General features: G+C 38.5%; 1 protein-coding gene across 4 annotated transcripts; it reads right to left on the bottom strand.

Annotated features, from left to right (window-relative positions):
- Positions 1-1,603: 1,603 nt before the first annotated feature.
- Positions 1,604-26,028, bottom strand: WTAP (WT1 associated protein). 4 transcript variants are annotated; one of them, XM_031612468.2, is made up of 10 exons: positions 25,512-25,733; positions 24,501-24,577; positions 21,737-21,774; positions 21,587-21,642; positions 17,100-17,158; positions 15,424-15,551; positions 14,218-14,268; positions 9,225-9,403; positions 4,415-4,569; positions 1,604-2,831 (listed from the first exon to the last, which is right to left on the bottom strand). In XM_031612468.2, the coding sequence occupies exons 3-10, from the start codon at positions 21,764-21,766 to the stop codon at positions 2,248-2,250; spliced, it is 1,242 nt and encodes a 413-aa protein (XP_031468328.1). In that variant the 5' UTR covers positions 21,767-21,774; positions 24,501-24,577; positions 25,512-25,733; the 3' UTR covers positions 1,604-2,247. The 4 variants fall into 4 exon arrangements, with proteins under 4 accessions (XP_031468328.1, XP_089991674.1, XP_031468321.1 ...); XM_090135548.1 differs by lacking the exons at positions 24,501-24,577; positions 25,512-25,733 and adding an exon at positions 25,934-26,028; XM_031612461.2 differs by lacking the exon at positions 24,501-24,577 and having other exon boundaries at positions 25,512-25,732.
- Between the last annotated feature and the right edge of the window lie 1,539 nt (positions 26,029-27,567).

Genomic DNA, 27,567 nt, shown 5'->3' with positions numbered 1-27,567 from the left:
CGTTTAGTATGCAGTTATAATTTGCACTTCTAACTTTTCAGCTATTTAGCGAAGCTGTATGGTTTTCTTTTCTAACCATTTAAAGACCACACATTCTTGAAAAAATTCAAATCTTCATGAATTTAAGACCTGATTTCCCACAATAACTGATAAATTTAAGTGAAAAGTTGCCCCTACCTTACAGCACAATAGCCACTACTTCAACTCCAAAAATAATTCTTACCTCATTCCTTATCCTACATGCCATCTTCTCAACATGAGTTTCTTCCATATTTCAGATAGATTTTAACCACCACCATTCTCACAGGACTTTCTACCATAGATATTATCAAGTCACCGTAACTTTCTATTATTATCATTTTATTATTACTATCCTCTTAAACTTATAATAGCCACAAAGTATCTCAAGTACAATATACACATTAAAATCAGGTGATATTAAAGCCAAATGTAAAGCACCAGCAAATACATATTTAGGTTATCAGGGATTTTTGTAAACCAGAAATTACTTTGGATGCCAGCACTTTTTTTAATGTCACTTAATTTCTATATGCTCAACTGTCCATTAACTGCTATTTTTCAGGTAATAAAGGCTGAAGTAACGTTCCAAAAAAACCATGTGGTTATTGTTAATGGAATTAATGCCTCCAGTGACTGCTGAGTTGTTTTAAATGTCTAAGCTCTATGAAATTAAAGTAGCAGTAGTACATAGACTAGTATGTTTCCAACATACACAAAGGCTACTAACAGTTTCAACTAATTACATTTTTTGTGGACAGTAACACTACAGGTGCTCATTTAATACCATGGAAACCCTTCTATAATCTATGATTTTATTGACTAAACTGCAGTTACATCCAAGTATCTCCTAACTTTAGAGAAATACTGCTTTCAAACAACAGTTTCAGCGTTTCCAAAGTGAACTTGCATGTGAGATAATTGCATTAGCTGTCTGGTAATTGTAGGATTCTATTAGAAAAATGCTGAAACCAGACTTAAGTCTACCTGAAAGTAGTTAAATGCTTTCATTTTTCCCCTTTGAACAGCATTTACTGAAGTCAGTACCCTTTTCATCACCTTGCATATTGCTACCACCACAAACTAGTAGACAGAAAATCACTAGAAATTCTGGTTCTGATAAATTCCTAACTTGCTTTTGTTCAGTATAAGCATGTTTCTCCTCCCCCCCCCCCCCCAAAACTTGCAACACCTGCAAAGTCAGGTCACTAAGCTTCCCCTCATGTAGACTAATCAAAAATTGTATCATCTTAAGAAGTAATTCAACCTCTTAGAAGCGTCATAATTTAGTTTGTACATTTACCTCCAGTATACTTCCTAAGTTTTAATAAGAGCCAGGTCCTAACTATGAAGCTTGCTTATTATTAGTTGTCTTCTTTTCTTTCTTTTTAATCTATCAGTAAGGGAAAAAAATCTCTGTAGAATAAATACTAAAAGGCTGGCCTGAAATCAACATGATAGTTATAAGCACAGGTACTTGGCATAAGCTGTATTAGACAGGATTGGCACAGAAACAAATTCAATTTAGAAAGTATTACAACCCATACAGGTAAGCCGTGCAAGCCAATGGAGAACAATGAGGAAATTACATTATTAAAAGTTTTTATTTAGGTTTGGTCAGTACAGGTAAGATAATATTGGAGTCACAGAGCAATATGCATTAACAGGATACAACAGTTCTTAAAAACTGAGTAACTATGCACACAATTCATAAACATTCGGTCACCTAAGGAGAAAATGCACAGATGTATGGTGGGAAAAACTGTAATTAACACTGAAACTACTAAAGGACTTCTTCAGCAAGTCCATCTTTTAGTGATAAAACTACTGTACTGGGCAAACTTGGCAGTCATAAACCCACAGCTATTATGACAAATCTCAAAGGTGGTGTTAAGTATAACAGTATGAGTAAGAATGCCCTTACACAGCACAGGTTCTAGATATACACAGATTTGTACAGACATCATTTAATGTTATACTTTATGGAAATAATTTCCATTTCAACTTCACATTAACTCATATAAAAATAACTTGAGCTACACAAATGTCCTTTTAGCAACATTCAACGTAATTAACTGTTAAAATTCCCAAAGTGGCAGAGGTATTGAAGCAAAAAGAAATCCACAAAAAGGCAAAAATTGTGACAAGTATGCACTAATTTAATAACAGCTTCTGAACAGTATCCTCTCCCAATTTAATGACACTGTATAAAAACGCTGCAGAAAAATGTTACAAAACTGAACCCTGCACATTTACATTGGAGTCCAAACCATTCTGGACATGCCGAGAACCCGCAGTTCTGTTACCTTTCATGCTTACTGTTTTCTCCTCTTGAGGATCATGATTGGAGTCTGTGTCATTTGAATGGTGAGTGAGAGAGTTTTCACTGCCAGTGGGAGAGTCTACACTTTCATACCCAGTACTGAGTTGGTTTATGTAGCTACCACCTCCTCTACCAGTTCTATCTTCAGAGTGGTTGGACAGCTTATTACCATTCCCTGGAGAAGCCGGGAAGTCATCTTCTGTGCTGCTACCCTCCCTATAAAATCCAGGCCCAGACGTCCGCTGATGGGAGGAGCTACCATTGCTTGGTCCGTTAGCCAGACGGCTGCAGTCTTTACCCACAGCCTCTCCCTGGTCTGTAGGCTCAGAAGATGGAGTCCTGCTGGTACCTGGGTTGGAGACCTGGGACTGCTGCTGCTGGTACTGCGCCAACTGCTGGCGAGTCTCCTTCAACTGCTGCTGAAGCACTAGAATGGTACTCTGCATACCCTCTACCTCCTCATCAAGTTGGATGATGAAGTCATTCAATTCTAAATAAAGAAAACACATGTGTTGCAAATACTTAATAACCCACATAGCTCAAATGTCAGACAAGAAAATTTAAATCTTGTAGCAGTATTTTATGTTGAAGTTATTCAACTCTTTCAATCATTAGATATGCACACCATTTTGATACTCTGAAGGAAATGTTAAACTGCCAACTACACTTGTTATATTTATGACTTTGGATATATGAGAAGAAATTCATTTCTGGACAAGAAGATACATGGAAAGCAGCTCAATTCCAATAATTACTATTTTGCAAGTAGACTCTAACATATCTACTTTTACTGAAGTGCAGGGCATTGCTGAAATACTGTAAAAGTGACCATAAAGCTTATCTGCATTTGATAGTTCTGAATATTCACAAAAACCTACTCAGTGACAAAAAAAAATTTTAGTCGCATTTCAAGGAAATGTCAGCTCTGTTTTTAATACCTTTAATCCCATGTAGCATGACAAAGGGTAAACTTTTGTTGAATTTATTACCAACAAAAGTTGTTAATTCCACAAAGTATTTATGTACAAAGAAAAAAATCCTTTACAACTGGGACTGCATTTTGTACCGGAAAGAATTTGACCTGAAAGATAAACACTGTAGCCTGAATTCAACTGCACATTCACAAGACTGAGCAAATAACATGCAAACTGCTTATTGCTGTAAAAATCAAAATTAAATGCCCATTGCTATGAAAAAAATCACTAGGAAAATGTCAGGATTATCATAGTCACTGTTCATATGAGGTAGAAGCTAGGGCCTAAGAACATCACAGTTCTGCAACTTACTTTAGTATACTGCACCCAAGAGCAGAAATGTTTAAGGAATACAGGATGTATATAAGACAAATGCCAAATCATGCCCATGCTATCTTACAGATGCCAGGTGTGAAACAAAGATGCTTAGGTTTGATTAATTAGCTTGTCTCAAGATTTAGCATAATAATCAGATCATCTATTGTGTAATCTACCAAACTTCAAGTATTTTCATCAGGCATCTCAACAAACGCAGAAGCTATGCTGAACTCGCTGCTGAATATTTTTAAAATTTGCATTTCCCTGCCATTTAGAACACACAAGAGGCCAGAGATTACAGCTAATTCCAATTTACATTCACAATTCTGTAAAGTTTGAACTACGAATACAATAACAGAACATTTTAATTAATCTGAGTTAACTTAATCAAAAAACGCATTTTTGTTCTTCTTACACATTTTTTTCCCCTTCAAGTAATTACAAAATGAGTCATTTAACAAGAAACTTTCTATTTTCAGTGCATGCTTACCTTAATATCCCATGTTAAATAGCAAGACCTACAAAGTCTAGTAGTTTCATGTTCAAATCTCACATTACTGGGAGCTGCAAATCCCACAAGTACTCTAAAGTTTAGCCTCTATTCTAGTTTTTGATGGCTTTTTTTTTTTTTATTAAGACTATCAATAGTGACTTACAACAGTCATGTTTTACTTGATGTTGCCCTTTAATTCTGGCAAAGATTTTACAGTATCCATATCATCAGAAAATTAAGTTAGCAGAAGTGCAAGGCAACTTCCATTTTCTTAAGAAAATCCCTTACCATCCTGACTGCTTTTAAGTTCCTCACTATATTTCTTCTGTAAAGCCAACTCTGCCTCAAGCTGTGCAATACGTCCTTGGGACAGCTGCCTTCCAAGCTCTTGATTCTCCTGGATAAGCATTCGACACTTCGCCATTAACTTTTTGCCTGTTTGGCTGCAAAGGAAAGAACCAATCTATCACAAATTGAATACAAAACCTTCTGTAATCTTCCTCAATCACAATTACAGACAAAAAGGAGATACAATTTCTGCATGTCACAATTCACAGAACATTATGTCTCAACATAATTGTCATAGCAGAAAATCTCCCTATATTACCACGTGCTGTTCCAGCGTCAGTTGATCTTTTGTCCGTGTCCCATAAAGCGGAAGGCAAGTTTTATTACTGTAAATATGAAGCAGCATTGTTCTTTTTCGATACCAAAATCTGGATTATCAGCCCGCACAATCTTGCATGTGCTAATTCTCAACTGAGTTAAGTGATTAAAGATGTGCCTTGCAATTTTAAAGATTAAGTACTGCATTAAAAAAATGTGTAAACTGAACTATTAACAAAAGTCTTCCTTTATCATTCAAATAAAACTAACAACAAAGTTGAGGAAAAAATATTAAAAATGAGCATTACGTTATAGCAATATCTGTTCTTTCTCTGAGAGGCTAAGACATTCCTCGGAACGTTTAAAAGAGTTGCATGTCTACTTTTCAACTCAATTTGTATATCTGACAGCAGTGTACAGTGTTTCATGCTTCCTGTAGTCAGCTTTTGCTAAGCACATCTTAGATGATGAGGAGAAAGTAAAATGCAGTTAAAAGTTGGCAGGAAATTAAGGAAGACGTAACACTCATTTAGAATGACAAGTTCAGATCATAAATGTTTTAGAATATCCAGTTTCTTCAGGAAGTGGGCAGAAAAAGGTACTCTGAACTGTCAAGATTTTCTCTGCTAAATAGGTAACATCACATCTTTAATCTTCACGAATAGAATTGTACTGTCAAGCATTATAGGAAGTAGTATGCAAATTAATATATAGGCAATATGGCTGACTCCATAAAAGAATTCAAGTCCTTCAAAACTGTCTGCCAAAGTCAGAATAGTGACCACAATCAGTTCTTTGACAAGACTCAGCAACACAATGAATATCTCTTTCTACAGAACCATAAGCTCTGTAGCAAAAAATATATATAAAAAATATATAAGCCATGAACAGGTTTGTTGTGAATTCAAGGGCAGGATTTGCATTACTTTCCAAGAGCAAGAAGGCCATTTAAGTTTTAAGTGATAAAGAAAGAAATTTTGAGGATTAAAAAAAAAAAAAAGAATAGGAAACTTCCACTACTGTAATTCACAGCCATAGTTCTTTCTCTCCTGTAACCAATACAACCAACAAAAAGAATTTAAAATAGTTTTTTTTTTTTTTAATCAACTACCTTTTAAACATTCAAGCCTTAGACAATTTTAAGCTCTGCGAACTCTGCCTCACTGAACATTTTCCAACTGAATCTCCCAAATCTTTCAGATGGGCTGCTCCAGAAGGAATCTGGCTGCATAAAGTCCTGGAAGCCTGCAACTCTGCTAAAGGCAGAAACCTGTTTTCTTTCTTGATGTGATGTCCAATGTCGGGTCCTTGAAGTTTAAATTGTGTTGAGCTAATACAATCCATGTAACACAAGATGCAAGTTTTCTCAGAGATGTTCATTCTGTGCAAAGAAGCAGGACTGCTTTGGAGATGACCAATGTGATGTACCCCCAAAAGCTTTTAGACAGACGTGTATTGATTTTTAGGCATTTGAAAATCCTTGTTACTGTATTCATCATTCACTGCAAGTTTAAGGAGTTCACAGTGCTGAAGTCATTTAATGTTTTTTCTCTCCACAAAACAATGTCACCTGCAGAATTAGAAGTACCAGGTAGCTGGACATTGGGACAGTATTAAAAATCTCATTAATTCCCTCATGTAATTCCTGCCAAAATGTAAAATATTTATTACCTGTATAGAAATTTGCATAGTTACCTATAATGCTATTTCTTTCCATCAAGTTTTTTCCAGATGTTTTGAGTTAGTGTGGCATCTAGTAGCCTTCTTTACTTGCAATTTACACAGAAGACAACACATGCAAGAATATCAAACCCAGTAACTATAAAAAGTAATTTCTACTAGCTTTAAAACTAAACTTAGCATTGTTTTCACAAATCCACTTGAACATACATGCAACAAAACCTGGAAGAATTAAGTGGTTAAGGTTCAGAAAGCTAGTGTTTGTTGTATTAAGCTTCTTGCAATTGATATTACTGATTTTTAATTCAAATGTACGTTGTATGTATAATGATGCTTAAAACAGCTTAACAAACCCATTCCCTCAATTATATGCCCTTCTATTTCTCTCTCTAGGCATTAGTAAGGATTACACTGTACACTGTTATGTTTGGTTAAGGTCCAGAACTAATACTGCTTAGTGTTGCAATCAACATATTACTTCAAGAACACACAAAGTTGGTGATGCAGATAGAAGCATCAGCTCTTTAAATACTAGGTCAGATATCATGAAATAAGAGTGGTTGCATACAAGGAAGGGCAATTAAAACCAAGTGGGGGAAGAAGGGCAAAGAATTAAAAATTCTATAAACGCTTTACACAATTAACCATTTCTTTGCCCTTTCAGAAATATTCTTAAAAAATTATGAGCAGTTATGAAAATAGTTTCAATTCTATACCAGGAAATAAATCTAAATCTTCTCTACACCGACTACTGTGTATTTAAGTATGCACATTCACACCACTGTAATTTAAAATTAGATGATGCATATTAAAGACAACGAAGCTACAGAAGTGACAAAAATTTGATACTTTTGCTTGAAGGAAACTGGTAATAATTATTTGTGTCTCACTTAAGAGTCTGAGAACTTCAGGAAACCAACCTGTACTTAATGGTATTTAAATCATTTCTGAACTCCACATAAAACAAGCAATCTACATGGCATGTCTCTGTCAACACATTATAGTAAGCTTTACAAATGCCTTGGCAACACATTAACAGTTTATTAATGCAAGTCTTACCTCTGTTTTGATGCTAGATCATTAAAATCTTAGACTCTGCTATAGCAAAATAATCCCAGATGAATCACTTAAAGTTTTTCTAGATGTTTTTCTTTGCTGTTAAATCATTACTCATGCAAAAAAATAAATCTGCATAAGTACACTAATCTTCAATCCCATATTAATCCATCTAGCGCACAGTTAAAAATATGTAAGTTAAAAATATGTAACATTATCTTAGTTAAAATCATTGAAAGAGAATACATCACCTTCTGTGACAGCTGAATCTCTTTTTAACTTAAAACTGCATTTACTAGAATCAGACAGTCATATGTCATCCAACTGGTTTGAAAAATCAAAAACTTAGTTTACTAGAGCTCAACTTGCCAAGATAAAAAATAAATATACAAATGCTATATCAAATCTGCATTTCACTTTACACACCTCAGATCTGCACTCCCAGCTGTCCCCTGTTGCTACTCTTACAAGTAATTTGGGACAACAGAACAGAGGCATCAATAGAGTAGCAAAGGTTCCTTCACTGATTCCACCAAGGAAAATGCATGCATTTAACTTCTTGTGCTTTGTTAATTTTTTTTTTTTTTTTTTTTTTTTAAATTCAGAGAACGAGACAATGCAGAAACAACAACCTGTTTGATTCTCGTTCACCCCAGGAGTTTCACAGTACAACAATATAACCAATAGTGTTCCTTGAACTATATATTACAACTATTTCAAGGCACATTTTATATAGAAGTGCAATACAAAAAAACAGGTGTACAAAGGAATAAAAACACCCCACCAACACTGAAGACAGCTGTCATTGTGTGCCTTCCGCATAGAGCATTTGAGAGCAGTTAGTATAGAAGATCAAAAAAAATCTCACTTCTGCATGAAAACATGCAGTGTAATACTTATCACAACTAGTTTTTCTTATACATGCTAGTTGTGATCAAATATATACTGCTTCCAACAACTTTAAACTTGCAATTAGATTGAATGTACGTTCTTGTACAGTCCTAATTTTGAGGCGTCCACAGCATTACCAACCATCCAGAACAGTTCATTATTAAGCAACATTGACTTAAGGCTCCGTCAGGTGTTACAGAGCCCAAATGCTTAACAGTCAAATGTGTACACTACCACTGAAGTGATATCAAATAGCACTCTCGTGGCTATTCAAAACTGGTTAGCAAGTAAACTCTTTAATGCAAAATTCACCTCATCGAGTTTTGACCCAGCAGTTCAGTGAACAAGCAGGAAGTCCACAGTCTTATTGGAAAACTGACTTAGTGTCTCTAAGTCACTAGGCTCAAGGTTAAGAGCGAAGCATATTCCACTTCTACATTTTACGGGAATTTTGCATGTTCAATTCATGATTTATAATCTCTAGGTTCTTTCCTCCAAACTGTCTGTAGACACAGTGTGCCACAGACTTAAGACTTCTGTTTTTCCCTCTATTTTCTTCAAATAGAACAATTTTGCAAATGTCTACGTGTTCTAGAAAATATTTTTTTTTCGGAGATGGCAATTTCTTCAGAATAGTCCGACGCCGTCAGGCCTCTGAAGCAAAGGGGGAGAAAAAAGCTGAAACACAAGGTTCATCTGGTAAGTTTTACATTAAGCATTACAAGCTGGACAGTATAAGAATGTGGCTTTTGCCTCAAAACGTCTGAGTCTTGGTGTGGAAACGAGTACTTGGCTGTCCCACCATAGCATTCTCGTAGTGGGACTGTCAGGGAAGTCTTGACTGGGGAGTATTTGTTTTGTTTACCTATCAGGCGTAAATTTCCAGGCACTCAGTTCATTTTGGGCTTGTTCCAGTTTGTCTTTAGTCTGTTCCAGTTCACCTTTCATTTTTAGGAAAAACAAGTTGATGGCTGGGTCCACCATTGTTGATCGCAGTTGGGCAACACTAGGCTGCTGGACTTGCTTGAGGTACTGAATCTGATTCTGCACAAAATAAGAAAAGAGATTTATTTATACATAATTCAATACGTTTATGATCAGTTAGATAGGATTAAAAATAGTCACTCCAAAGACTCCAAAGTCACTCCAAGAAAACTTGCCTTCTTACAACGTTCTAACCTGTTAAGGACAGAATAAAAATAACTTCTGCCCACCTTTGCCCTTATCAATAAGCATATTCACCCAATCTCCCAATCCCAATCCTGCCGAAGCCTTCAAAACTACTTTCAAGGCCAAACTTTTTCTTTTGTTTCAAGCTGTTTTCTATACATCAGTTAACACGTGCCTGAACTACTGGAACATTATAGTTCTCCCTTTTCTTTTAAAACTGCTTGCATACTTCCAAAGAAAAATACTGATACAAAGAGCTGCCTGCTTAGAATGACTGATTTCCATACAACTTCAGTGAAAGTTATTCTAGAACACTGAGGTTACTGTTTGTAATATCTTTACGTATCTACTGTAAGATGTTTCTAAACACATGTGTTTTTGTAAGCATGGTAACTATGCTGCAAGTTGCCACCTTCTTCTTTTTGAAAAAAAAAATCATTTAGAGCCACTCACATCAATTAAGTTTAGACTGATTTGATTCACTTGCAGTAAGCAAAACCCTAGAAAACCCAGTCTTACATTTACTCCTGGAATGTTGATAACAATTTATTTTAAATATAGTGCACTTATTGATCAAAACTTCATTGTACTTATACTGGATTAATATATTTTTTGAAAGTTTCTTAAATCTTCCTTCAGCTAGTAAGTAAAATCATTTTGGCCTGCACAGAAACTATTCATTCTTAAGTTCAATTTATGATGCTCCTATTACAAATTTCTTGGTCACCTAGAGGTACATTTACACGCTGACTTTACAGACTGAATAAGAAACATTAATTCAAAGTCAGGGGTTTTGCCTTCCGCTGCACACAAATCTTCCGACCAGGTTAAAATGAACAGTACAAGCCATTACCAGCAAAATCAAGGGGAAGAGTTAAGCTGCCCCCCACTCTTTGCTTTGCTTACAACACAGCACAATCAGCAGCAGTCGGTGAAAAGAAAGTGTAAGTATGAAGATACTGTTTAATTTTTAAAAAAATGTGTAGTTGTGACCTCAGAGTCACTAACTGATTTAGGAAGATGTGGTTTAATTTATGTATCAAATAGCACTAATACTTGGATTCTTTTTCATAAATATGTGATTCTAAAGCTAGTGAAATGGATGAAATACTTCGAACTGACTTCATTTGATACAAATATTTATCTACTTGAGAAAAAAATATTTGAAATAATCAAACTTTTTAAAAGCAATTTTAAGTAGATCAACTTCTATGTATTCAGAAACAGAAAGGGAGTAAAGCATTGAGTCAAAAAATACTTTCAAGAAATATGTAATCAAGAATCCATTCATATAAACGTTACTTATAAAAAGGAAGCCAAATTAAGATTATCCTAACATTTCTTGTATAGCATTGCATCCTCCATGGAAATTTCACCTCACTGAATGCACAAAGTCTTGCTCATTTATTAAGTTATTTAACTTACTGTTATCACAGAATCATAGAATGGCCTGGGTTGAAAAGGATCACAACGATCATCTAGCTGCAACCCCCCTGCTATGTGCAGAGTCACCAACCACCAGACCAGGCTGCCCAGAGCCACATCCAGCCCAGCCTTGAATGCCTCCAGGGATGGGGCATCCACAGCCTCCTTGGGCTGTTCAGTGTTCACCACCCTCTGTGTGAAAAACTTCCTCCTAATATCTAACCTAAGCCTCCCCTGTCTCAGTTTAAAACCATTCCCCCTTGTCCTATCACTATCCACCCTTGTAAACAGCTGTTCCCCCTCCTGCTCATGTGCTCCAATATGCTACCTTCTGTAGTACGGGAAGATCACAAGCTAAATAAGTCCAGTTCCCTCAACCTTTCTTTATAGGAGAGGTTCTCCATTCCTCTGATCATTTAAGTGACCCTATATATATGTCCACTAACATTTCTGATGTCTGCACTAATGGAAGTATTTCAACAGCCTGTCACTGCTTCTGAGAGAAAGTGCTAGAGAATGAAACCACTTGCTTAACAGAACTCTGCAGACAGTGACACACCTCCAGCTGGCAACATTATTCCACAATACATGGTTTGCAATCCATTTCTAGAAAGGCATCACTGAGAAAAAAATATTTCTTTGCCTTATCCAGACTAGCTCCTAACCTCTCATAATACCAGATTCCCTGGATCACTAGCATGAAGAACTGCTGTCAGAACTGAAAAGCTCAATACAACCCGGATGATTCTGTCCAGTGCAAATTATTTAAAGCACATAATTTGTTTATCTCAAGCTCACATGACTAGGCCAAGCAGGGAGAGTTTGTGTGGGCTCAATATAGTTCGTCAATTGTCATTTCTGAAACTGCAGCACAGGAGAAATCTGCCTGAGCTGACCAACTCATCTATCCCCTCCCCAAACTTAGAAGATTATTTATTCCTCCATTTTCTCCATATCTCCAAAATTATTTTCTCCAGTTGTGTAACTCCAAAGTTCTGACCTTTCATCCATCCAGATCTAGCAACTTTTTCCAGATCCATCATAATTCCAAAACAAGCCTGTACCTACTAATCCTGCCTACTTCCTTGTTCCATTTACCTTCCCACTTTGCCAATTCAAGTCTCCCATTTTTGCCCCCTCCAAACACTTCTTAGCATGCCTCTCTTCCTTTCCATATTCTTGAGCGAGAGGTGGGGAGCAAAGGTCCAAAAGCTCAATTACAGGCTAGAGCTGAATACACAGGAGTAGCCACGTCCACTCAAACTCTTAAAATACCTCTTGACTGTTCACATTTCTGAAGCACTGATAGTATTTCTGAAGAGTACATAAGGTGAACAAATAGGGATGAATTTTCACAGACAGAATCAATAACAACAGTATAATCATCTTGTCTGCTCTAACCCAAGGCAAGAGAATGCTGAAGTATTCCATTAAGCTAATGCATTTTAGTTTGGGTGGACTTTTTTTTTTTTTTTAAGACTCGGCTCCTCACATTCCAGAAAACAGCTGAAGCTTCTCAGCAAGGCTGCCCAAAGATATCCATGAAGAACAGATACTCCGACACAAAGTACTTAAACAGAAAGGAAGTGCTCGAGAAGAAGCACAAGCCATCTAAGTAAGCATTAATATAAATACTTTGTGTAAGGAAGAAGCAGAAAGGAGGGAACGTGATAATGAAGAAAAAAATAACAAGTTTGTAACCTAAATCACAAGAAAGTTAATAACTACTTTCACAGTACTACAAATCCATCCACACCTATGAGTTTACGTTCATTATTGCTATCTCTTTCACAGGAAAACTGTTGAGTGGCAAGCATTTCCTAATACCTGTCCACTACAGTATCTTAGGAGTGGATTAAAGCCTTTCCCTAAAGTAACAATCACCATCTCTGCTAAAAGTAAAGCTCTATTTAGAGACAATAGTCAATACCTTACCTGTCCTTTCCTATCATTAGCAGCCTTTTTTTTTTTTTTTAGGGGTGGGAGGTGGGTACAGTAAAAAAGAGTAGCTGTGAACAATGGGATATTTGAAATATTAAATCCGTAAGCCACAAAGCAGTCCTTTAAGCAGTCAATCTGAACTACACAAAGTAGGTTGCAAAACCAGTCAGACTCTGTAAGCTCCTACCTCAAAAGAAATCCATATACTCTGCAACCAGACTGGGAACCAAGCACAACAGACAAAGGAAGTAAGCACTCAACTACCATCATGTTTCTTTAATACTACAATCATAACAATTATTATTATAATAAACAGTGATTGTTACTCTGACATACGTGCCTGCAAAGCCTCAAGAACGCTGGTGACTTTTATAAGCTAATGAGATTTTGCTGTGTTTTGTCATTAATAAAAAAAGGGTAAAAGTTAAAAAGAGAACCAAGACAGAGTCTATCACATCCTATTTAAAACAGGGCCAATGAATATTAAGTAGCAAAGTGTTCCACACCTTGGGAATCAGAAAAATCACTTATGTCTGTAAACTATTACTATTTGAATATGGCGCAGTACACATTTTAAATTTTCTCCATTTAAATTAGCAAGACTCAAATGTGATAAGTGTGCAAATACAGCCTGTCCCACCAAATGTGTTAAGAATAATATGATCACTAGGTATTATACAGCAAATAATTACTTGCAGTTTTTAGGAAACTTGACAACACAGACACTGAAGATGTGATAGAAAAGGTTTACATACAAATAATTCAGTGTCACAGGAATATTTTGCACATAAATATGAATCTTAAGACACTTAACTGCTAAAAATTAAGGAAGTTATTTTATGGATATGTTACTTGACACATTCTTCTATGATATGGTGACTAGTTTTTGTTCATCTATCAAATGATTTAGCAACTTATAGCTTAGTTTTACAGCTCACATTTAACAATTTATTTTGCTACCGTCACTTTACAGGGAAAACAACATTTGATAATACAAGTCAAGAAATCTTCCAATGCTTCTTTGAACTATATGCATGTTCACCTCGGGCTATATTAGGAGGAACACTGCCAGCAGGTTGAAGGAGGACGTTCTTTCTCTCTACTCAGCACTGGTGAGACAACTGGAGCACTGGGTTCAGTTCTGGGCTTCCCAATAAGAGATATGGGCATACTAGGGTGAAGCCAGTGAAGGGTTATATGAAGGACAAAACGAAGAGCTCGAAGCATCTGACATACAAGCAGAGGCTGAGAGAGCTGGGACTGTTCAGCCTGGAGAAAAAAAAAAGGGCTGAGGGGGGGATCTTACCAATGTGCATAAATACCTGGTGGGGGGAGTAAAGAAGGCGAAGCCAGGCTCTTCTCATTGATGCCCACTGAAAGGACAGAAGGCAATGGGCACAAAATGAAATACAAGAAATTCCATTTAAACTATAAGAAAACGCTTTATACTGTGAAGGTGGTTGAACAGCGGCACAGGGTGTCCAGAAAGATTGTAGAGTCTCCATTCCAGGAGGCACTGAAAATCTGACTTAGCTCTTAGTAACCTGCTCCAGCTGACCCTGCTCTGAGTAGGTAGATTGGACTAGACAGTATCCACAAGTCCCCTTCAATTCCAGTGATATATTTATTAACCACTGCAAAGTAAGTTTTACTCCTTCATCTGGTGTTTTCCATACAAATACTTAATACAGACTAATGTATGTCATCTGACAGTCTTAGGAAAATAAAGTGTACGGGGCTAAATCTTATGCTACCTGCAATACCTGACAGCTCAGGATTCCTACAGGAAAAAAGAAAGGAAGGCTAAAAGAAGGAAAAAACAGAAAGTGACAAAAGTAGTTATTGGTTTTTCAGAGCTTATATTCTTATTAAGAGAAGCTCTCATGAGTATGTTACAAAAACTAGCATTAAGCTTCTTACAATCCTCTCTCAGGAACCACCTCAGAGAGTTAATGAAGTTAAGATAATCCAAAACCATGAGAAGTCCCAAATTGGCAAAAGGCCGTTTCAAGAAGCCAAAATAAAACACAGAAGACCAACAGAAATAGAGGAGAGAGAAAATAGAACAGCAACAACAAAGGCATCAGTACAAAGAATATTAGAAATCCAAGAAGCAGATCTGACACATTTCAAAAGCACTCTCTAACCAGCCAATTGGATGCAGAAGACAGTTATCTGAATACACCTTAAACATCAGTCTGAAAAATTCTAAATAAAATCCAATATGCTGAATCTTGGTTTCAATTCCTTCCTGCATTCAAAGACAGTCAGAAGTAACATTCATGGTAAATATGTACAGTGAGAATTGCAATGCTCTTCCAAGCAGAACTGCTGCTGAAAATCAACCAAAATAACCAATGTTTAAAAAAAGAAAAAAACAACACAACACTTTACAGAATGTTAGTTACTAACTTAGGGAAAGCTTAAGTACCCTGCCTTTTTTTAAGCACAGATACATGAAACACATAGCATAAGTACTCTCTGTTAACTCCTGGAACAGCCTAAAACACCTATTTCTAAATACTTACAGTACACTCTTGCATCTCCTGTTCTTTAGTTGCCAGCCTCATGACCAGAATATTTTCTCTTCGGGCAGATTCTTGCTGTTGCTGTTTCAGTTTCTCTTCAGATTCTCTCAATCCCGTCACATCATTAGCTGATAAAATTAATAAAACAAAAAGCACAGGTTTTAAAGCATCCTTTCCCAAACATTTTTTCAAGACAGCTTGAAAAAAAAAATAGCTGATAGTCAAATTCATTGGCAGCAAAAGAGTTAAATTAACCACCACTATAAGCATGAGTAACAAAAATCTCAAAGTATCATTAAGTTCTTGAAAAAGCTTGACAAGTTTCATTTTAAATACAGCTATCCTCCCTTACTACTAAATTTGAAAATGTTCCCATGCTTTATAAAGGAACTAACTTTTGATTAATTAAACAACTGCTCCATCTTTCACCACTATTGTTTGCATTGTGAAACTGGGGAAGCTGAAACTCTCCTGACATTTGTAGCAAATTCCATGTCTCAAATGGTGTCACATGTGATCAGTTCTCAAAGTGATTTCAACACTTTAAGAGTGAACAGCAAGTCAGTGGAGAATGACGTCAGAGATGACAGATCAGTCACAGGTATGTCTTCTGATCCATGAAGAGTTATAAAAGTTAATATACAAGATATAGAAGAAAGCCACAGTTCCAAGTTATCCAAAAATTGGAACACGTGCAAGCAGCCTAATACAAATAGAATACATTTACTCCGCTACCTGTCAAATATATAATGATTGAAAGCTGGAATAATTAAGGTTTTTTATTATTATTATTATTATTTAAGACAAGTACTAGACCTCTTTTAAGTACAAACATCACAACTTGCTTCAGAACTATTATTTCTAATTTGCTGTTGTTGCATATATAATAGTAGATGAGATGTAACAACAGAGGTAAGAGGGAACATCTGAGGACTGACAAAAAAGAAACCCCTTCAAAATTACTGCTACCAAGATTTTGGGTATTGAGGCTGATAAGGTGAACAGAAAACAGGAAGAGTTCCAAGCTGCTCACATAACTTTTAAAACTGACTTCAGACTGGTAAATCAGACACTTCCCGAATGTATTCAGACCTTCTCAATTGAGAATAGGATGAAATTTTCCAATAGTCTCACTTTCAAAAGACTGAAAGTGCAGCCCAACGTTTAAGATTACATAAAATTGACATTCAAATTGTTAATTCAAATTACCTAGTCAGATAAAGAATCAGCTGGATATTCATTTTAGATCTGTACCTCTAGGAACTGTTCTCCCTCCCACATGATTTACAATTGTATAAGATTACTGAAAGCACAAACATTCACAGTATTTTGATAGAGGAAAACTTTCCACTACTGCAAGAATTCTGAAAATAGAGCTATTTGCGGGGTTGTGTTTTTGCCTAATAGTTCATGTATTGATGGTCCCACAAATGCAAAAACAGAATTTTAAGAAGTCATTTAAGATTGGCAAAGAAAAAGAAGTTACTTGAAAAACTGGGGAAGTCTGAAAACTCCTACTGGGAAAAATAAGGACTTTACTTAAAAAAAATATGACGTACTTCTGATGAGTATTTATTATTTTTAACAGTAACATGACATTATTTGACGACTCAGCTTTACACAAACATTCAAAACATTGAGGCAACTCACACAATTTTGAAACTTTGCTAACTTACAATTAAGGTCTGTGTACTTGCCCTCCAAAGCTTGCACGTATGCTTCATACTGTTTCCACCTATTGCAGAAAGAAAAACGTTTTTCTGAAGCTATTTATTAAAATCAAAGCATCTAATTCCTAAATTTTTAGTTTATATATTTACAATTAAATCAGAAAATGACAAGAGATAATCACGCAATTGAATAAAAGACAGTTCTATGGAAAAAGGTAACTCCATTCTGCATTGTGAAAGAAAAGTTCTTTGTTATCACTCAATTTTTTTTTTTTTTTTTTTTTTTTTTTTTTTACAAACTCTAGAATCAAATCAAAGACTTATTACTTAGTTATCTGTGCTAAGTATCCAGGAAGCCTCTCATTGTCAAAGCAGAACAATGTAAACAGAATTCTGTAATAGAAGCCATAACACAAGGATAATGCACATCTGTCAGCAAGTGAACAGCAAAGCAAGTATATATCAGTGGTACACTACAGCCTGCAGTCTAGGTTAAGCAGTTATTACAGCTCATTTAAAACAAGACCATACTGGCAATATTTACTGAACGGCCAACCAATTAAATAACTCTTTCAACTGATGCTGTTAATGTGATCCATCCAGATTCAGAAAACTTCACACTGAGAAGCAGCATTGCATCTGATACAAACCATCAAATCAACAGCAAATGAAGTCTACAGTAAAGTTTACCATGACTCATCAACAAACATGGTGCATTGCTACTTTTTGTTATTGTTGCTTTTGTTTTGGTCCTTTCTGTTTGGTTGTTGCCATTGGGTTTGTTTAGGTTGCAGTTTTTTGTTTGTTTTAGGGGGGAAGCACAGGAGTACTACTAACTGTATGTCTTTTTCACAACATTATGATTTCACAAGATTAAAGAAGTTCACCTAACAAACTTTACCACTAGAGAAATGGATGGTTTCTCTTCCCTCCCTCCCAATTCACCCTTTTCTTCCCCACCATTTTGTACCAGACCCATCATAATTATTTCCTAACCTATAAAAATACTACCTCTAAACTATAAGAACCGGATGGTTTAATAAACAAGCAATCTAGAAATGGCCTGTGAAGCACCTGATCTATATCAGCATGTGAGATCACATCAGTGAGAAATAGAAAAGCTGCAGAAGATTCCTTCTAGCAATAAATATATATATATCTTTAGCTGAATTAGCAATGAGCACATTTAAGATCTGTAGGAGAGTAGCAGCACTCCCACCAAACTCTTAAACTTAGTGTTTTAACTGCTTTTAAAAAAACACTTCTGGTTAGAAACAAAGGTTTCATAGTTTGACCAGTAGAAGTACAGCATTCAGTCAAAACAACAGCCCTCAAAAAGGGAAACTGAAACAGTCTACTAAATAGCAAATACAGAAAGAACCTGTATTTTACACAAATTAACTACATGAAAGAATAAAAAAGCAAGTCTTCAAATACAAATGCAGCATTATTTGGCAGAGTTCTCTCACAGCCTGAAAACAACAGCTCTGTCAAAACTGAGATCTGTTGATCAGTAACAGGAGCAATACAAAGTGAGCAAAACAAAGCCCTGAAACACAGATTAGGCAGATGTAACAGACCACCATCAGAAAGAAAACACACAGTCTGTGGTCACCACACAAGTCAGATCTACCATCTCTAGATCACCTCTCAGTAAGTCCTAGCATCTAAGCAAGATCTCAATTCCTGGAAAAGAACAGAGACTGTATTAGAACATGTCATGGACTTTCCAAGTCGCATGACTCCCAGCTCCTCCAGAAAAGTGACCTTCAAGACAAAATTACCTACGCTTTGTCAAAACAGACAAAACCTGGCAAATACTGCAGCAGCTCCTCTCCAAGTATGTTTAAGAAACTGTACAGAATAAACCTGTGATCACCACACTGACAGAGAAAACTCCAGCAATCAAGTCATCAAGTTCAAAAATCAGAGGTTTTCCACTAAAGCAGCTTCAATGTTGTACATGAGCGTGGTCTCAGTAATTTTGGTACAACTACAGATCTCAAACTGTTCCAGCAATCAGATTTTTACCTTCCTTTGGGCAAACCAAAAAGCTAGCAATTATAAAGACAAAAAACCAAAGCAGGTTCATTTCATACAATTAGGCCTCTTTTAAACCATTGTAACAATTTACTAAGCTAAAAGCATCCAAACAGGAAATGAAATAACAGAAGTTTAAAATTATCTGCATGAAACAAGTAGTTCATAGGCCCACATTGAAGGTGAGTAAATTTCCTTTCAACACATTTTGCAATTGCAGCTCTTTAACTACAAAAATACCTGACACTGCAGTAATTATCAAGATTTTTTTCTTAAAGTCAAAGTATTTACAAACCATACCAACAAAACATTTCTCGAGAACATTTCTGAAGCCAACCTGAAGGAAAAAACAGCACTGAGCCTAAGCCATTCCAAAACCGACTGGCTGTATGACACATTGAGAAGAAGTCAGTAAAAGCACCATATTTCACCCACCGCTTGAGTAAATATAGGTACTTCAGCATACTGATCACTAAGCTAAACAGCCCAGGGAATTCAGATAAGAAGTTTTTTTTAAGCTATGATCTACAGAGCACTTTGCTATCATGTTCCCAGCTCTTCCTCGTTCACAGACTGACAGGAGCTTCCAAGTGCCCACCCTACTGAAGAGGAGAAGGGGAAGATAAACAGGTGATACCACAGCTGCAACAAGACAAGGAAATGCCCCAAATGCCAGACAAATTCTGTTGCTCCTGCTCACTTTCAGTCAGTGGAAGCAACAGCAAACCTCAATTACATGCTTTGTGGAAAATATTAGTGAAGTTTCAACACAACACAGAGGAAGTGACAGAAAGCATTAGTATTTTCCACACATGCAATTTATCTCTGGGCAAGTTGAGCTGCTAACACATCAGCTCTAAGAACAAAACCATAGATGACACATACCATTATTTTAAAAGCATAGGCCCTACTGAAGCATGGGGAAAAAAAGAACATAAATATTCTCCATCTTATTTTAAGATGATGTGGAAGGGGTCAACAAATTTTTCTATGCCTGAAAGCAGTGGAGATGCCTTTAATAAAAATGATACTTGCATAATGGCATAACATTTTATTCCAACCTACAAATGAAGTTAGCAGTAAGTGCAGTAATTGCCAGCTTCACATGAAATCAAACAAAATCAAGATTAGTGTAAATCCTTTACGTACATAGATGAAATTTTAAAAAGTGTTTGCAGGACTGCTGAATGCAAACAAAATGGACATGGCCAGGATGGCATTTAAATAAGGACAGTTATTCTCCTTAAAGCAGTAAGACCTTTCTGAGAACAGTTGTTGTTTCATCCACATTAAAAGGATGACAATAACAACACAGCTGTCATCAGTCCACTGCCTTCTCTCTCTTCATCAACTCATTTTATTTGCTGACATACTTCAGCTCCTTGGGCAGATTCCACTGTATTCTCCTTTTAACAAACAACAGATATCAACTTCTATAGCAGAAAGCAATCAAGAACATCCCCAGAGATATTCCTGAGTATGGAAATTTCTGTTCAAGGTTCCCAAGACCTAAACCACCCAGTACCAAAGCAGCATTTTTCTATGTAAACACCTTCCTCTTCACTCCCAAAAGAATAGATATTGAGGAGATGAAGCCAGAGACCAGTTTGAAAGGATGACGCTGATCCCAGTGGAATAAATGTCACTCCAGTAGTAGCTAACACAAATAGTACCAGCTGTGTTGGACCTGTATTCTTACACAATTTAGCCCTTTAAACTCATCTATGAAATGGTAACATTTAACCACCTCAGGAGACTTGCAAATAACTTACAATGCACAAAAGTCAAGAGCTAAAGCTTTTCAAAATGCACAAACTACTCTACCAGATAAATAAATGACCCACAGATTCACTTAGTTATCAATCAGGAAATTCAGATATACAGGCTCTGTATACTTGTGCCTTGGTCTGTTTCTTTAATCAAGTGGTCTATATGACAGAATCCTTGATTTGTTTTCCATGGCAACCCTTAATTTTCTGTAAGGTGAAAAACATAACTGCACTCTTCTATACACAAGTTCTATGTGTTAATCTTGTTTTTGACATTTTACTGTTAATACCTGAATGTGCTGAGAAGACAACTGCATGGACCAGGACAGTCCTGCAGCACTAAGTAGTTTACTTTTTGTGATGTTTAAAAACAGTGTGCTATCTAGCAAGGAATGTACACAACCTTGACTTCTAAGGCTGCAAGTGAAGAAAAAAACCAACTCCTACTTATGGATTAGAAAACAGTTTCTAGGACTTTGAGGGGAAACACTTTTTCTTGAAGGACACAAACTATGTATAAAAATATTTCTGAGTATGAAAGCATTAAAAAAAGATGCACTGTCAAAATGCTGTAAGTTTTCAAAACAAGAGCGCTGAAAACCAAGGGAGGGGTACATTACATCTTCTGTGAAGAATTCAATAAAGTGTTGCCATAGGAAAAAAACCAAAAACCTGATGCTTTACCTTAGGATAAGTTCATCTCTAGGCAAAACTTTAAAATCTGCTTCACTAAGGCGAACCTGTGGAGCAAAAGGAGAAGCACAACTTACTAAGTTATCATGACTACTTGGGGTTGGGGGGAGGGGGGGAGCACACAAATATTTTTAAACATACCTTCTTTGGGAGAGGTTCTTCATTCGTCATTGTGAACTCTGAAGGGGGGGAAAAGGAGTGTTAGTTAGTTTAGTTACTATTGTGTATGAAATAGTCAGTAAGACACCTGTACTTCTATTCTTGATTTCTCTATTTCTGATACTAGATTACTGAAATGTTGGCTCCACACAACATATAACCAGATTACAACTAAGACAAGTTTACTGTTGTCATCAAGCTAAAAAGTCAGTGGACTATTTCCTAGAAGCGAGCCAAAGCTTTCTTTAGCATCTAAAAATGCTACTAGCAATATTTTTTTCAACTTAACTAAGAACAAAACATCAGACTTTGTTAATTTAAATAAACGTAGGCAAAGTGACATTTCCTGTGTGTCCAAAACCATTTAATGCAGTGTTTCACAAGAAAGGGGATAACACCAACTATAAAAGTAATTAATACCACTACTTTAGTACCATTTTAGAATAAAGCAAATGATTTGGGAACATTACCTGTAAAGTTTGGGTTACATTATGTGCTTTCAACTCTTACACTACCTTTAAGATTGTGATAAATAAATACTAAGCAGTTACTTAAAAGCCCTCTTGGTTATTTTTAGGGAAGGTAGTATGTCAGTTAATGGCCTGGGTACACTATCAAATTTCATTTGTCTTGTGTGTTTGTACCATAATCGGACTGCATTTGTGCTAAGTTAAATATTCACACTTCCTTGAGTTACCAGACATGCTTCCTCACCTGCAAACAGATTTTTTTTGATGAGTGATAACATTAAAAAAATCAAGCACACAAAAACTCTTAAAAATACAGCATTAACAAGGAAGTTGAACTTCTTTAGAGGCATGCACCTCTGCAATGCGCCTTCCAATACAAAGCGGCAAACAGCATTGAGATTTGACAGGTTTGTAAAGCTGCTGCAACTCATATATATTAGAAAAAGTATGCGGCCAACTCCTCGGTCATGAACACAACTTCATGAAAACAATGCACTTCAATTAAAAAAAAAAAACTGTTTTCAAAAAGACTCACACAAAGCATCTTTGGTATATTCACAAAGGCACTCAGTGAACAAATTTAACTTCTACAATTCCTAAGAGCCCCGTACTGTCAATAACACAAATATATCCCACATAAAGCACAATCACTTCACCTTACACAAACCTACTAACCACTGATAAGTACACAGAGTACACTCCCCTCAAATTAAGTTTAAAAAAAAAAAATGAAAACTCTAAGAAGACAGCAAGCAGAGCACAAAGAGGAAACAGATTCTAAGCCCTTCATAAAATAGAAACTGACATCAGAATCCATGGGAATGGCTCTAAAAACATGTAGTAGAAGCATCTCACTGATGAATGGCAGCTTCCTGTTCCTAGCCTACATGACAGATATTGAAATGCTTCACCAAGATAGAAAGTCCTCTCCTCCCCACTCCTCAGTACTTTAACTTCTGGCACAGCTCCTGCTTCACTTAACATGTAACTTGAATATATTCAAGAGGCTAAATATGAACTCAATAGTGCTCAACTCGCTCATTCAAACCAATACAAAATAACTTAGAGATTGGAAGAAGAATGCTAGTGACCCCTGTATTTAAGTTGCCTACTTCAATTACAATTTTCCTAAAAATGTTTAGGAATCTTTTACTGCTTCTGTATTTGGAAGTACCAGCCTTGAAAACTTAAGCACCATTCAAGTGCACCCTTCACTGAAAGGGTGGTTAAGCACTGGAATAGGCTCCCCAGGGAGGTGGTTGAGTTGCCATCCCTGGATGTGTTTAAAAACCATCTGGATGTGGTGCTCAGGGACATGATTTAGCAGAGGATTGTTAGTTAGGTAGTATGGCTAGGTCATGGTTGGACTCGATGATCTTTAAGCTCTTTTCCAACCTGAGTGATTCTATGATTCTAAGTCCTTGCCAGAGAGAAGCACCATTTCCTACATTCAAGAGGACTAAACCTACAGCTAGCACCAATTAAATCATGCACAGATGATGCAATTATTTAATTGCACGTTCCTCCAAAAAGTAACAGAAGCATGCAAATGCCAAAAAAAAGCTGAGTTTGCCCAAACATGAATGCTGCAGCAGCATATAACTTACAAATGCTTGAGTGCTGCAACAAGTGTGGAGAAAACGTAAGTTTGATGCTCTGTCTAAACCTGGGCTACCTTGCATGTGCAGGCCGAGCACAAGATCCCAACACTTAGCTCTCTACATCAGCAGCACATTTCTTCTCCAACATTTACAACAAAACTATCTCTTGCCACCTATTGAAGATCCTTCAGCAACAGTGAGGAAGATGGGTGTTACAGGCCACTGCATTACAGAAGGTAGTTTTACTATCACTTGTTATCATTTGCAGTGATAGACATAAAAACACCACTACAAAAAAAGTTTACTAACAAAATTCAACAAGTTATCTTGGAAAAACGTAGGTTGACTACATACGCAGATAGGTAACGGCGCTCTTTCTGTATGTGTGAGTTTCAACCCCCAATTCCCATCCAAGTTTGGGGATCTAAAGTGACTTAAAAAGAGATCAGGAATTTATAATTCGCATGGACTGAACTTCTACCGTCAGTCTCAGTGGTTTTTTTGGAAGCATTATAAGCATCAGGCTGATCGTAACACTCAGTTGTCACAGCAATCATCTTTGTAAGACATATATTTACGCACTACTGACAATAACACGACAGCTGAAACTTTCACTCTAAACTCAACTTAGTGGCTTTCCAAGTGCTGTGCAGTAAGGCACTCTTCATTGCTCACCTGCCCTCTGAAAAAGAGCTGATCTCTCTGCCACACAGTTCTGGAATGTTTTTCAAGAACACAGTAAGTGTAATTTTCTATAATGAAAAAAACAATGAAAATAATGTTTCCCAACAACCTTCTTTTAAAGTTCATTTACATGATGAACATCTTAACCACAGTATCCCAGCTAAGCACTTCCACAACTGTTTGGGCAATGTCAGCTGTTACATCTCACTCTCTGCATCTTCTCAATATAAAGTTACGCCCTGTATTTAATGTTCTCACGGCCACTAACAGAGGCCTTACAGGATTTCATCAGGGGTTTTATGACAATTTAAACACAAAAAGTCCAAAATGGAGAAAGCACACCTTGCTTTTGGAAGCCCTGGTAGCCTGCACAGCTTTCACTGAAAACTTTTATCAAGCTGGGGCTTTAAATAGGAAAAGGAAGCGAAGAAGCTAAGTAGTTAAGCATTAGATGCGAGCGAGCTGCTGCTTTCCTAGTTATACTTCAAGTAACTGCCAGTTATTTTAATGATATGTAAATGAGCGCTGTGGGGAAACCCCGGCAAAGCTTCTGAGCTTCCGCGAGAAGGGGGGGAAGAAAAAAAAAAAAGGCATACCCTCTCCCCACACACACACACACTCACACTTGCATACACTTCACGCTCCGCCGCGGGATGATTTCACACCGCCTCGGCGCCCGCCCCCGCCCCTCCCCACGGCCCAGCCCCGCCTCCTGCGCGGAGCCCCGCGGCCCGGGCCCGCCGCAGCCGCAGACCCCGCCGCGGCCCTGCCCGCCCCCTCCCGCCTTCCCCGAGGCGGACGGCGCCGGGGCGCGGCGCGGCCGAGGGCGGGGTAGGAGGCTCCCCGCGGGGCGCCGGGCCTCGCACAAAATGGCTCTACGCGCTTCCGCTCCCCTCCCGCCCGAGATGAGGTCCGGACCGCCAGGTGCTCGCCGCTCGCCGGGCCCCGCCGCCGCATTCAGTGAGCTCCGCGGCGGGGAGCGGCCCTCGCTCGTCCGCTCACCTCCCGCCGGCGGTGCGGAGGCCCGCTCTCTCTGCAGCGCGCTCGATTGCCTGGGCCGCACCCGTCACATCGAGGGCCGAACGCCGCCGCCGCCGCCGCTTTCCGCGCCCGCCGCCGGGCCCGCCGATCTGCAGCCGGGGTCGCCGCCGCGTCCCCCCCCAGCCGCGCGTCCCCGCGCGCCGCTCCCGCCCGCTCTTTATTTGCGGATTCTCTGCGCTACAAAATGGCGCCCAAGGAGGAAATGAGCGCCCGGCCGCCCCGCCCACCGCCCGCCCCGCGCCACAGGGCGGCGGCTGCGCGCGCAACCCGCGCGGCGCGGCGGGAGTCGCCGCAGTGACGGGTGCGGCAACGGCGCCTACGCCGGCGGCGCAGCCCGTCGCGGGTCCGGCCCGGCCGCTGAGGGACTCCTCTGGGGAACTCGCCTTTCTCGTAGAAGGCGGGGCTGGCCTGGGCTCGCTATCTCGCTGCAGCTGTTTCCTCGGTTGTCGAAACGTTGGTTTAAAAGCTGTCAGTTAAACGGGCGGAGGGGCGGGGCGGGGCGCGCGGGGCATCATGGGGCGGGCGGAAGGATACCGCGGCCCGGAGGGACGCCCTGTGGGGGCGCTACGCCGTCACGCGCCGCCTCAGCGCTCCTCAGCCGCCGTGCCCCGTCGCGCGCCTCGTGGGGTGAGCGCAGCGCGAGCTCGGGGTTTTGCTCCGCTGCCACGTCGGGGAGGAAACGCTTTACGTTGGTTGTTGTGCTCGTTAGCGTCACAGAATCACAGAACCGTGGGGGCTGGAAGGGGCTTCTGGAAGTCGTCAGCCCCCCCTAAAGCAGGTTCTCTGCGCCTCGCTGACTGCCTGCTGAAGGTGTGATAGAAATCCAGCCTCGTGGCTGTGCTATGTGGTAGCAAAACGTTGTAGGAGGGATTCCAGCGTGTGTACTCCCGATGTCTGTATTTATATAGGGAAACAGATGCTTCTAAGTTAGCGACCGAAAGATCCTGAAGGGCAAGGCACGCATATGGAAGTCTGGTGTGGTTACACAAAACAAGTTTTGTGTGAATGGTGACCCTGGCAGCAGAAGGCTTGAGTTTTTCCAAAGCCTAATCTTAGTTCTGAACTAGAAAACAGGGACTGTGATTGCTTTGGGATTTCCTGCCCCACTTCCTCCAGAAACCCTTTGCAGGTGTCTGCTTTAAATGCTGAAGAACAGATGAAGCGGTCACAGGTGTTAAATACAGGAACAGGCCTTAACTATGGACTTCAACCAAACCGACCCGATTTCCTCATGCACAAATTTATGCACTACAATGCTAAAAAGGCACATAATGCATGCTGGGGCTTTGTTTCATGCTCCTGTTATAAACACTGACACCTGCACCAAGTTGTGTTCACAGTGTGGTAGCTGCAGTAGGTTTTTCCTTGTTTCTAGGTACTGTGGTAACTCCCAGCAGCACTGTTAGTCCTAACGCAAGCAGGCACACAAAGCTCTGTGCAAACAGCAGTGAAAAAGTAACATTTGGACAGCACCACAGCAACATCTACAACGTTAATATTCTACATATGATTTTATAATTCTACTGTTTGTGGAGCTGATTTAATGCTTGACTGCAATACTTGTGGTGTCACTGCACACCTGTGAGTTGCTGCATGCAATACAGTGGTCAGGAATGTATTCACACCTGTAAGTTGCAGAGGGTCTCCTCAAGACTTCAACTAAACAGCAATCAATCAATTAAGCTACAACTGCAGCCAAATGGTGACTCAGTTAAGCTCAGGTTTGGGATGCATAGCAGACATTGTAATGCTTGCATTTGAAGTACAGGTGTGTATTTAGTTAGTTAACTAAGGATATAAAGCTGGGTATTGACTACACTCATTTTAAAGACATGTTGAAGTCATCATGGTTTTAATATCAAAATGTTGTTTCTCTCTGAGGGGAAGCCAGTATTTTTTAGTAAATACTGATTAGATCATGAGCTTTTCCTGACAAAAACAGAAGAGAGGAAAACAGATTGTTCTTAATGCAGCCAAAAGCATGTTTTGCTTATCAGAATCTTGACTTCCAAGGACC

Source organism: Phasianus colchicus, chromosome 2 (genome assembly GCF_987193195.1).
Source record: "Phasianus colchicus chromosome 2, bPhaCol1.hap1.1, whole genome shotgun sequence".
NCBI lineage: Eukaryota > Metazoa > Chordata > Aves > Galliformes > Phasianidae > Phasianus > Phasianus colchicus.
The sequence above is the reverse complement of the archived record's forward strand: the minus strand, read 5'-3'. Positions and strand labels throughout refer to the sequence as shown.

What these genes read in the sequence shown, in the direction of transcription:
- WTAP (XM_090135548.1), bottom strand. Translation starts at nt 21,766, where the DNA reads ATGACGAATGAAGAACCTCTCCCAAAGAAG. An exon ending in CAAGTACACAGACCTTAATT is followed by an intron (nt 15,552 to 17,099) that starts GTAAGTTAGCAA and finishes TAATTTTATCAG; the next exon opens with CTAATGATGTGACGGGATTG. An exon ending in AGGAGATGCAAGAGTGTACT is followed by an intron (nt 14,269 to 15,423) that starts GTAAGTATTTAG and finishes CTGTCCTTTCAG; the next exon opens with TGGGCATCAATGAGAAGAGC.